A 12624-nucleotide genomic window follows, 5' to 3' on the forward strand; every position below is an offset into this window, starting at 1 on the left:
GGGTTCTCTAAAACTAGAAGATCACCAAATTTTGCATTTTATTCATAATCTGCCATACAATAACTAAACCTTAATCCCAACTAGTTGATGTCACCTGTATGGATCATTTGCATTCATTTTATTTTGTCCACACTAAGTCCGCATTGATTCTGAGTGATAGCAGGGAGTATTATTTTCATTAACAATTCAGAAAAATTTATTGATGATCCGATGTATTGATGAAAACATGCAAACGGACAAATTAGGTTAAGGGTATTCTCTTTTCTCCAAGTTGTCCAAGTCTATATAGTTGTGATGGTTTCTTCTTTGCATTTATTACAAGGAAAGAAAAAGAACATATAACTTGCCACTTTCTATGAGGTGAATAGATTTTTGGAGAAATTTCAGAACTATATTAACTTATTTGCCATAATACTGGAGGGAGTAAATCAATATGGCATCACAACAAGACAAGAAAGTCAAAAGCATGACTAAATCAACTCAGCATTAATGGTCATATGCCCCTAAAGTCCAACAAGTAGATATCGCCTTTCAGTTGCAACCCATTGACCTATGTAATTTATGTACTGATGTTGATTTATTAGCAGTCATGACGGAATTCTTCTTACCTTAAACTCCTATACATTCATGCTCCTTAAATCAGAGCTCTCATTCTTAGCTCGGAATTTTCACTCTTAATCACCTCTAGACTCGGAGAATTTAAATTTGACGAGAAAAAATGGCAGTTGGTATTGCGCCAAGTACAAGTGAGAACTCTGCCCAATACAATGGCAGGATTACATGGTTTGTGGTGTTATCATCAATGGTTGCTGCTACTGGAGGAATCATCTTTGGCTATGATATTGGAATTTCAGGTTCTTTTCAATATACACTTTTACTTTTAAATAACCATTAACATCATTCAAAGACAAACTGTCAAGTTCTTACTAACTTACTGTTGTGTTTTAAAGGTGGAGTAATCTCTATGGAGCCGTTTCTGAAGAAATTCTTTCCAGATGTGTATAATAAGATGAAACAAGTCTCCAAAATAAGCAACTACTGTATATTTGACAGCCAACTACTGACTTCTTTCACCTCCTCACTGTACATTGCTGGCCTAATTGCTTCCTTCTTTGCTTCACCTATCACTCGGACATTTGGCCGTAGACCATCAATTCTAATCGGTGGAATAGCATTTCTCATCGGTTCTTCCCTTGGAGGTGCAGCATCCAATATCTACATGCTATTACTTGGCCGCGTCCTGCTAGGGGTAGGGGTTGGTTTTGCAAACCAGGTACACTTTCTCCTATTAACGTGCCTTCTATATATTGTAATTAGCTGTATACTTTCATTTGCACAATATTCTGGACAGACTTATATTATGATCGAAATAATCATATATCATGTGAAAGCTAACAAAGTATAACTTCAACGACTATAAATCAGGCAACAAAAGAGAAATATACCAAAAGAAACACATACACTTAATGTGGTTCTGTCAATTGGCCTACATCCACACGCAGAGATGAGCAATCCACTATATAAAAAGAGAGTATAAAATATGGAGAAAATAACGTCACAACTTATTCATTCATGTTACCAGCGTCATAACAAATATCATTTGCCTGCAGGCAGTCCCTTTATACCTTTCAGAAATGGCACCTCCCAAGTACAGGGGATCTTTCAATATCGCATTCCAACTTTGTGTAGGGATTGGAGTTCTATCAGCTAGCCTTCTTAACTACGGTGTTGAAAAGATTAAAGGCGGTTGGGGATGGAGAATTTCCTTGGCAATGGCTGCAGCTCCTGCCTCGATTCTAACAGTAGGAGCACTTTTTCTCCCTGAAACAGCAAACAGTCTAATTCAACATGGCAAAGATCATCAAAAAGCTAAGCAGATTCTACAACGCGTAAGAGGTACACTCGATGTCCAAACAGAACTAGATGATCTCATCAAAGCAAGTGACAAGTCAAAAACAGTCAAGCACCCTTTCAAGCAAATTATTAAGCGTAAATACAGGCCTCAACTAGTTATGTCAATAGCAATACCATTTTTTCAGCAGGTGACAGGAATCAACGTGATCTCGTTCTACGCTCCAATTTTGTTCCAAACAATAGGTCTAGGTGCAAGTGCATCACTGTTGTCTGCTGTAGTGACAGGGGTGGTAGGAACCAGCGCGACGTTCTTAGCATTATTGATAGTTGATAGGGTCGGGCGAAGAGCTATGTTCAGTTCCGGGGGAATCACAATGTTTATATCCCAAATGTTGATAGGGGGAATAATGGCAGCTAAACTAGGAGATCAAGGAGCATTGAGTAAAGGATATGGGCTATTGGTTTTGATCTTGATTTGTATTTATGTTGCAGGTTTTAGCTTGTCTTGGGGTCCTTTAGGATGGTTAGTTCCAAGTGAAATCTTTCCATTGGAAATAAGGTCAGCAGCACAAAGTATAACAGTGGCTGTTGGTTTAATTTTCACTTTCATTATTGCTCAGACTTTCTTGGTTATGCTCTGCCACCTCAAATCTGGAATTTTCTTCTTCTTTGGTGGATGGGTTGCTATTATGACTGGATTTGTGTCCTTGTTATTGCCAGAGACGAGGAATTTGCCAATTGAAAATATGGAAAAAATCTGGAGGGATCATTGGTTTTGGAAGAGATTTGTTTGTGATGAACAAGACTTCGAGAAGGTTGAGACTTAGCTAGACCGAACTATTTTCACCTATGTTGTTCGGACTCTTCAAAAAGATTGCGGAGTGCGTCACTTTTAAAAATACTGCACTTTAGTGTGACATTTTTAAAGAGTCCGAGCAACACAAATTTTCACTGGCCTTCCAATATAATAGTACTAGTTTAAGATACTCTTGTTGGCTATGAAGTAAGTTGGCTTGTAATTGAAATAGATGACAATTTTGATACTTCTTCATCTAGAGGAATTATCTCTTTTTTAGTTTGATTTTTATAGAGCTTTCTGTCAATGTACTCAATAGTAAATTTGTAATAGCACCTATTATTTCCCTCTCATTAAATTTGGGCAATTTGATATATTTTTGTAAATATCAACGGCTTTAATAAAACTAATGATTCTTTTTTTTCCGGGGAAAAATAGCAAGGACGCATATCTGAAGCATGTAATTGTCCCTTTAGTCATATCTTACGTAGGGCTCATGAATAAAAATCTAAATAGATGAGCCAAGAGTCATCTGGGGAGAATGGATAATGACGAATAGTTGTTACTCCATTATCTTTGTTAAGTTGATCTGATGACGATGTTTTTAATGATGTAATCTCATCTAATTTATGAAATTAATGTAACAGTACCGTCCATTAGTATTGTCCGATTTAGTGCTAATCCTGTACGATTTTAAAGGGCGTCACTAATATCTAAGACGTATGTACCCGTATTTTTCTTATGTTTTACCATCGTGGGATCGCGTAGAGTTTCACAATCAAAGAGTTTACTTTGAGGGTGTTAGAGTTTAGTTATGATTTTATTTTTCTTTCGTACAAGAAACTATTTTTTGTTAAAGACTACGGTGCTTCAAAAAACAATAAATAAGTAATCAAAATCACAAATAAAATGAATGAGGAAAGTCGTCCTTTTATTTAATTCGGGTTGACCGTTGGAAGACAAAAGCTTCTCAAAACAAGAAGAAGCATGAGTAATAAAGATAATAAAATCAGCAATAAAAGATTATCTCTATTCCAATTATTTGGCATTATTATTTATTTATCTATACTATATTAAAAGTACGAAGACCCTTAGCGAAATATTGTTCGCCTTTTTTATCCTTTAAAATTAGACTTTATATTGAACAAAATTGTAATTGTGTTATGAAATAATAAAAGTAGAAGAACAATATTGCAGAGAAAGAGAGAGAGAAAGGATTCTTATTGATTTGGGGTGAATTACAATGGAATAGAACCCTCTATTTATAGGGAAAGGGTGACTTAGCCACCAAGCAATGAACCATAGAATCTCTCTAAATATAGACATTCGCCATAAATAAAATTCTATTTATAACACTCCCCCTTGAATGTCTATCCAACAGATAATGTGCCTCGTTAAAACCTTAACTAAATAAAACCCGGTGGAAAAAAAATTCTAGAGAAGGAAAAAGAGTACACATATCTAACAATACGCCTTTTGGTTGCCTCGTTAAAAACCTTGCAAGGAAAACCCAGTGGGACAAAACCTTGTAAGGGAAAAAGAGTACTGTAACAACCCGACCGGTCGTTTTGAGCTCTAGCGCGTCGTTCAAGCAGTCTGAGGCAATGAACAGCTTCATTTCAGGTATTATGACTTGTATGCGTGGTCGGAATTGAATTCCGGGAAGTACGGAGTTGATTTGGAAAGAGAATTCTCATTTCGGAAGCTTAAAGTTGAAAGAATTAACTAGGATTGTATTTTTGAGTAAACGACCTAGGAATCGGGATCCGAAGGTTCCAGCAGGTTCGTATGATGATTTCGGACTTGGGCGTATGCCCGGATCGGGTTTTGGATGACCCAGGAGCGTTTTGGCGCATATTGTGGAAAGTAGCATTTGAAAGAAATTTCATAAGTTTGGGTTGAAATGCATTTCAGTGATATCGAAGTCCGTTTGGGATTCCGAGTCTAGGAGCAGCTCCATATAGTGATTCTGGAGTTGAGAGCGCGATCGGAAGTGAATTCGGAGGTCCGTAGGTCATTTTGGAGCCATTTGGCTAAAGATAGAAATTTGAAGGTTTTTGAGAAGTTTGACCGAAGTAGACTTTTTAATATCGGGGTTGGAATCCGATTCCGAAAGTTGGAGTAGGTCCGTAATGTCGCATATGACTTGCGTGCAAAATTTGAAGTCAATCGGACGTGATTTGATAGGTTTAAACATCGGAAGTAGAAGCTTGAAATCCTAAAGTTCATAAAGTTCGGATTGGAGGTCGATTTCGTGGTTTTAGTATTGTTTGATATGATTTGAGGCCTCGAGCAAGTCCATAACGTGTTTTGGGACTGGTTGGTATGCTTGGTTGGGGTCCCGGGTGGATTCCGAGTGGATTCCGGGTGGTTAACGGATCGAAACTTGGAATTTTGAGATAGCTGAAGGGTCTGGTTGCTGGTATAACCGCTTCTGCGGTGGGTTAACCGCAGAAGCGGCCCCGCAGAAGCAAGAAAGGGAATCGCAGAAGCGGTTGGAGGTGAAGGGAGCTGGGACCGCAGATGCGGTCATATTTTCGCAGATGCGGGACCGCACCTGCGGAGGTAGGAGCGCAGAAGCGGATTTTGGTCAAGAGGAAAGGGACCGTAGATGCGGTCAGGGCTCCGCAGAAGCGGAACCACACCTGCGGAAGGAGGAGCGCAGAAGCAGAAATTGGGCAGCCTGGGAAGGACCGCAGATGCGGTACTTTGGTCGCACCTGCGGAACCGCAGAAGCGGTAGAGGAGCCGCAGGTGCGGAAACAGCTGGAGGCAGAGAATTGTTTTAAATTCGGAAATTTGCCATTCTTCTCCCATTTTCACTTGGCATGGGCGATAATGGGGAACTTCAAGAGAGGATTTTCATCATCAACGATAAGGTAAGCTAATCCCACCTATTTTGAGTTAAATACATCAATTATGTATGGATTTGAGCATGAAATTTGTAGAAAAATTGAGGGTTTGAGGGAAAACCTAGAAAATTAGTGTTCTTGGNGTGGGCCCGAGGGCATTTTTGTCAACTTTTCGATCGGGGTTAGGAATTGTTATAAATTGGATTATAATGAGTACCTTAGCATATATTAATGGATTTACATAATTATTGGCTTGTTTTGGAGCGTTGTGCATCGATTCGAGTCTTCGGAAGGGCGTGGAATGCCGGTTATGGACCTTCGGAGCGAGGTGAGTCTCCTTTCTAACCTTGTAAGAGGGAATTGTCCCCATAGGTGAGTTAATTGGTTATGTGCTCCTATTTGGTGGGGGCTACGTACGCACGAGGTGATGAGACTCCGTGCGTAGCTACTATTATGCTATTGTCCGGGTAGTCTAGGACCCAAAAGCATGCTATACTTGGAACAATTGCAATCCTATTGTCAGCTTGTACTGCTTAAATCACATTGAATTAGTAAATGAATTTCTAAATAGATTTAATCTCCATTTTTTTAAACTATTAAAGAGAATTGGCCTTTCTTTGGATAATTGCTCCATGTTGACTTCTTGATTGACTGTCTGTCTGTGTGTGTTTATTTTGGAACGGGCCGAACGCCTCGGTAGATTAAATAGATGCATCTATAGGCGCGTCGTCGACCCTCGGCAAGTGCACAGTTTATTTCTGTTGGATCGGGCCGTCGCCTCGGCATAATTTGCGCATGCTTGCATTTCTTACCTTGAAACTTATTTAAGTTGATATTGCCTTTTTATGACCACGAGTAAACTAATAAAGATAAAGAAAAGTAAATCTTGGAAGTTTCCTTATTATTTGAGAAGGTGTTACCTGATTCCCTGCTTTGTGAGTTATAATTGCTAGATAAATCCATGCTTTCCTCACATCATCACCATATTATTATTGGACCACTAGCAAGTGTCGAAGTCGACCTCTCGTCTCTACTTCTTCGAGATTAGACGGGATACTCATTGGGTATACGTTGTTTTCGTACTCATACTACACTTCTGTGCATTTTTGTTGCACAGGTATATGTAACTCTAGTGGCCTACTGGGCGCAGCAGCACGGATGATTCGGGGACTAGGTGAGTTGCATTATTCGAGGCGGCTCGCAGCTAGTATAGTCCCTTCTAGTATATTGTGTTTACTTTCTGTCCACTATATTCCGGACGGATGTTGTATTATATTATTTCTTAGAAATTGCTCATGTACTTGTGACACCGGGTTCTGGGATGTATTTGGGTTTATTCATAAATTTTAAAGGTTGTTAAATGTTTCATTATTTATTCGGAGGAACTTACTATGTATTGTTTTAAATGTATAAAAGAAGTATTTTCGGAAATATTTAAATGAGAATTTGATTAAGTAGTTTGATTGGCTTGCCTGACAGCGATGTCCGGCGCTACCACGACCCTTAGTGGATTTGGGGTCGTGACAACATGGTATCAGAGCACTAGGTTCCTAGGGTCTCACGAGTCATGAGCAAGTTTAGTAGAGTCTCGCGGATCGGTACGGAGACGTCTGTACTTATCCTCGGGAGGCTGCAGGACTGTTAGGAGTACTGCCCTTCTTGATTCCTTATCGTGCAATTTGATCCTTGGAAGCGTATGCCTTTAATTCATCCCTACTCAATCCTACGCGACGCGAATCGCTTGTTATAAATCGAGAATTGAAGAACCGTAATGGTACCATAGATGTGATACGGGATGTTTCTCCCGGTATAGCTGATCGGATTATTATCGTCGCTTTGTAGAAGGATATTTTATTATTTCAGCCTAGTAGCGGTACTTCTGAGGGCTCTGAGGCTAGGCACAAGTTGCCATGATACTATAAACTATTGTTCCGCAGTATTGGTATGATGGTAGGACATCTGCCTACGTGTCCGGGCAGTGATTGACTTGAAGGGAAGTTTACTCGGTGCATAATCTAGAGATTCAGTATTTTATTCCCGGCAGGGGAAAGACAATCGGACTAAGAATGGTCGGATGTGGGCTGGTGGAGTAATGAGACTTGGTATTTGCAAGCGTGGTGGAGCTTTCTTATGTGATGGGGTGTAGTTGTCCTAATTGAACATACTAAGTTTGTCGGTGTTATGATCTTCTACAATTCGCCCTTGGGGTAAGCTATTGTGAAGTAATATTGGAAATGCGGCTGCCAGATATCGCAGGGTGCAGTAGTGCAGGATTGAATAGTGTTCCTAATATCGGCGGTTCGAGGAAAATAATCTTCGAAAAAGTTTAAAGTTAGCAGTAGTTGTGGGTTCAAGTGCCACGAAGATAGATTTTATTTAAGGAAACATCTGAGCAGCAAGGGATAAGGAAGAACATGTGGGAGTGTCAGACGGTGGTTAAAATTTCTAGAAGGCCAGGTGTGAGAAGTAAGGGTCGAGTAGTCGACTAAAAATGCGAGTTTCGCCAAAGTGGGAGAGTTTGGAGTGACTTGGGAATTTTAGTGATTTGATGATTGAGGTCTACAGATTTAATTTCGAGCATGGGCTATTATGCGGCAGGAGATTTGACATAACGGGAAGGAGCTGCCGGAGTAGAAGAACGATACAACATAGCTTTGAATCGGGAGGATATTGCCCCAAATTTAATTGATGTACACGAGGGGTGAATAGACTTGTGCAACTAGAGAGTGAGCTCGGACTCAGGGGGTTATTCCCTGTGAGCAGGTTAGCCCGTCGCGTGGTTGGCGAAGCTTCTGCAAGGAATTCTATTGGTTGTGCAGCAAAGAGATCGGTCGTGCGAGTGTGGTTGATGATTCAAAGTAGAAAAGGGGTTTTACGGTAAGATTTCGAGAATTTGGGCGGTTGATCGCGTAAGGTTATGTCAACAAGAAATGAAGAATTCTAGTGAGTTCCAGAGTTGTGTAGCGGTGGCTTCAAGCTAAGTGGGAGAGTCCCACCGCCTATGATTTGGGCTGCATGGCTAACTACTTGCGAGGTTTTCAGTTATTAGTATATTGATGGGTTATCTCAGCTACGGGGAAAAGACCATAAGTGGTAATTTGAGCAGATGAATTGTTGAATGCATGCTATGGTTGGTCTTATTGGCTCATGTTCGGACTTGAGGAAGGATTCAGGATTTATGCCTTGAATAGATGTAGGCTTCAAAAAAAGTGATCCTGCCGGGTGCTTCGTCGAGAGGGTATTCATGTCCGTTTGGGATTCCGAGTCTGGGAGCGGCTCCGTATGGTGATTCTGGAGTTGGGAGCACGATCGGAAGTGAATTCGGAGGTCCGTAGGTCATTTTGGAGCCATTTGGCTAAAGATAGAAATTTGAAGGTTTTTGAGAAGTTTGACCGGAAGTGGACTTTTTGATATCGGGGTCGGAATCCGATTCCGAAAGTTGGAGTAGGTCCGTAATCTCGAATATGACTTGCGTACAAAATTTGAAGTCAATCGGACGTGATTTGATAGGTTTAAACATCGGAAGTAGAAGTTTGAAATCCTAAAGTTCATAAAGTTCGGATTGGAGGTCGATTCGTGGTTTTAGTGTTGTTTGATATGATTTCAGGCCTCGAGCAAGTCCGTAACATGTTTTGGGACTGGTTGGTATGCTTGGTTGGGGTCCCGGGGGCCCCGGGTGGATTCCGGGTGGTCAACGTATCAAAACTTGGAATTTTTAGATAGTTGAAGGGTCTGGTTGCTGGTGTAACCGCTTCTATGGTGGGTTAACTGCAGAAGCGGCCCCGCAGAAGCGAGGAAGGGAACCGCAGAAGCGGTTGGAGGTGAAGGGAGCTGGGACCGCAGATGCGGTCATATTTCCGCAGATGCGGGACCGCACCTGCGGAGGTAGGAGCGAAGAAGCGGATTTTGGTCAGGAGGAAAGGGACCGCAGATGCGGTCAGGGCTCCGCAGAAGAGGAACCGCACCAGCGAAAGGAGGAGCGCAGAAGGGGAAATTGGGCAGCCTGGGAAGGACCGTAGATGCGGTACTTTGGTCGCACCTGCGGAACCGCAGAAGCGGTAGAGGAGCCGCAGGTGCGGAAATAGCTGGAGGCAGAGAATTGTTTTAAATTCGGGAATTTGCCATTCTTCTCCCATTTTCACTTGGCATGGGCGATTTTGGGGAGCGTCAAGAGAGGATTTTCATCATCAACGATAAGGTAAGCTAATCCCACCTATTTTGAGTTAAATACATCAATTATGTATGGATTTGAGCATGAAATTTGTAGAAAAATTGAGGGTTTGAGGGAAAACCTAGAAAATTAGTGTTCATGGATTTTGACCACGATTTGGGGTATGAAATTTAGAGAAAATTATATATTTGAGTTCGTGAAGCTATGGGTAAACTTTATCTTCGAGAAATTTTGGATTCCGGGCACGTGGGCCCGAGGGCGTTTTCGTCAACTTTTCGATCGGGGTTAGGAATTGTTATAAATTAAATTATAATGAGTACCTTAGCATATATTAATGAGTTTACATAAATATTGGCTAGTTTTGGAGCATTGTGCATCGATTCGAGTCTTCGGAAGGGCGTGGAATGCCGGTTATGGACCTTCGGAGCGAGGTGAGTCTCCTTTCTAACCTTGTATGTAACGACCCGACCGGTCGTTTTTCCTTTTAGAACCCCGTTCCCCTAAATAAAGCCTCCCGTACTTGTTTTAACTAATTTACGACTTGCGGGGGCGATTGGTTCGGGGATTGGAAGGGTTTTGAGTAAAAATATGCCCATTTGCTTCTTTAGGATTTCTTAAAAAGACCAAGTTTGACTTCGCTCAACATTTTGGGAAAACGGGCCCGGATTCGTGATTTGACAATTTCTGAGGGTCCATGGGAAAATATGGGACCTGGACGTGTGTCCGGAATCGAATTCCGAGGTCCCTAGCCCGAGTAATGAATTTTTATCTAAAATTGTTTAATTGAAGCTTTAAGGAATTAAAGAAAACTAAGTAATCATTGATTCCCTAGGTATCGGGCTCGGATTTTTGTTCCGAAGCTTGGTACAAGTACGTAATGTCGTTTAAGACTTGCCCGTAAAATTTGGTGTCAATCCAGGTAGTTTAAGGGCGTTTTGACCCGTTAGAGGAGAGTTAAGAACTTGAAGATTCAATAGTTTGATTCATTTGGTTTTAGGGGGTGATTCCAAGATTTAGCGTTGTTTTGGGAGTTCTGAGGGTTCGAGTAGGTCCGCCTCGTGATTTCAGACTTGCCGGTATGTTCGGGCGGGGCTCGGGAGCCCCGAGCGTCAAACGATCGAGGCTCGAGTGAAGTTAAAAATTTAAGAAGAGGCTGAACTGCTGCTTCTGTCATAACCGCATATGCGGTTCTAGGGCCGCAGAAGCGGGACCGCAGATGCGGTCAGGCCTTTGCAGAAGCGGCCAAGGGCAGGCCCAGGGAAAACCGCAGAAGCGGTCATGAAACCGCAGAAGCGGTCCCACTTTAGCGGAAATTCGACCGCAGAAGCGGTCCAGCTAAATTGGGCCAGAACCGCAGAAGCGGCCCAAAACCGCAGAAGTGGTTTTCGCAGAAGCGCCCTTCAGACCGCAGAAGCGGTCCAGTCGCCTAAAGCCTAGAGCCGCAGATGCGGCCTCCTTTCCGCAGGAGCGGAACCGCAGATGCGGTCCCCAAACCGCAGAAGTGGAAACAGCTGGGCAGTGAGCTCTTTTAATTCGAGCTCAAGGTCATTTATTTCACTCACTACTTCACACTTGGGCGATTTGGGTGCTTCCAAAGAGAGGATTTCCACATAGCACTGTAAGGTAAGTAATCTCCCTCCATTCTTAGTTTAATTACATGAACATTAGTTAGATTAAACACTAAAATTAAGTAAAAACTCAAGGGTTAGAGCTAGACCTAGGGTTTTAGTAAAACTAAGATTTAAGCATGTAAATTGCTATGTAATGAACTAGAAGTGATATATTATTGATCCTTAGGTTGTAGAGAACAATTTCCTTCGAAAAATACCGGAATCGGGGCACGTGGGCCCGGGGTCGGAAATTAGGAAACTTGTGAAAGAGGTTGGGAAATTACTTAAATAGTTAGAATTCGACTTTTTATGCATTTATTGACTAGTTCTTACCTATTTTAACTAGTTTGTGATCGTTCGGCTTCGAATTAAGAGCTTGGGTTTGTTCTCGATATGGGGAGCGCGCTTTGGAGCGAGGTGAGTCTCCTTTCTAACTTTGTAAGAGGGAATTGTCCCATAGATGTAATAACTGAATAATTATTGCTAAATGCGGGGGCTACGTATGTACTAGGTGACGAGAGTCCGTGCGTAGCTACTATGATATTAATTGTATGGGTAGTTTAGGACCCACATCATGCCTAATTTGGAAGTATCTCTTATTTAAATTGCCACTACGATTATTCATGATATGCTACAGACTTAAAGGAAATATGAAGTGAACGTATGAACTTGCTAAGCCTTGGTAAGAGCTTCCTGGTATGTGTATGAACCTTCGGGTGCATTCTTGATGTTTTCTTGATATTTATGGATCGGGCCGATCGCCTCGGTGAGAATAGATGCATCTATGGTTCGTGCCGTTCGACCCTCGACAGTGCACATTTTTAATTCTGTTGGAGCGGGCCGTCGACCTCGGTGTGATTGCATATGATATGTATATATATGCTGATATTTGAACATGACATGCCTACTTGCTTAGAAATTGAAAATGTAATATGGAAACTGATGTAAGGACAAGAATATGATTATTGCTCTTTGTTATAACTTGTTGAATATTGGTGACTTTCATGCTTAGAATAGCACAATTATATTATATTATCTTGACCCTAGTGAGTATCAAGTCGACCTCTCGTCTCTACTTCTTCGAGATTAGGCGGGATACTCACTGGGTACATATTGTTTATGTACTCATGCTACGCTTCTGTACTTAAATGTACAGGGTCTGAGGCAGGTGGATCCGGTTATTTCTCTGGTGCGCATTCGTGAGAAGACTTGGGACTTCTACGGTGAGCTGCTTTCCTTCCATGTCGATCCGCAGCCGAAGAAGTCTTTCTTTTGTATTGTTATTTTCTGTCTATTCTGATCCAAACAGTAGGGTAGTGTGGTCTTCTTTTAGGTTGTATAT

At 41.6% G+C, this 12624-nt stretch overlaps 1 protein-coding gene across 1 annotated transcript; it reads left to right on the forward strand.

The window, feature by feature from the left end:
* Positions 1-318: 318 nt before the first annotated feature.
* LOC109239285 (hexose carrier protein HEX6) lies at positions 319-3024 on the forward strand. Its single transcript, XM_019405827.1, has 3 exons — positions 319-854; positions 951-1273; positions 1611-3024. Exons 1-3 carry the CDS (start codon positions 719-721, stop codon positions 2679-2681), a joined length of 1530 nt encoding a protein of 509 aa, XP_019261372.1. The 5' UTR covers positions 319-718; the 3' UTR covers positions 2682-3024.
* The last annotated feature ends 9600 nt before the right edge of the window (positions 3025-12624 follow it).

This window comes from Nicotiana attenuata, unplaced genomic scaffold, assembly GCF_001879085.1.
Source record: "Nicotiana attenuata strain UT unplaced genomic scaffold, NIATTr2, whole genome shotgun sequence".
Classification (NCBI taxonomy): domain Eukaryota; kingdom Viridiplantae; phylum Streptophyta; class Magnoliopsida; order Solanales; family Solanaceae; genus Nicotiana; species Nicotiana attenuata.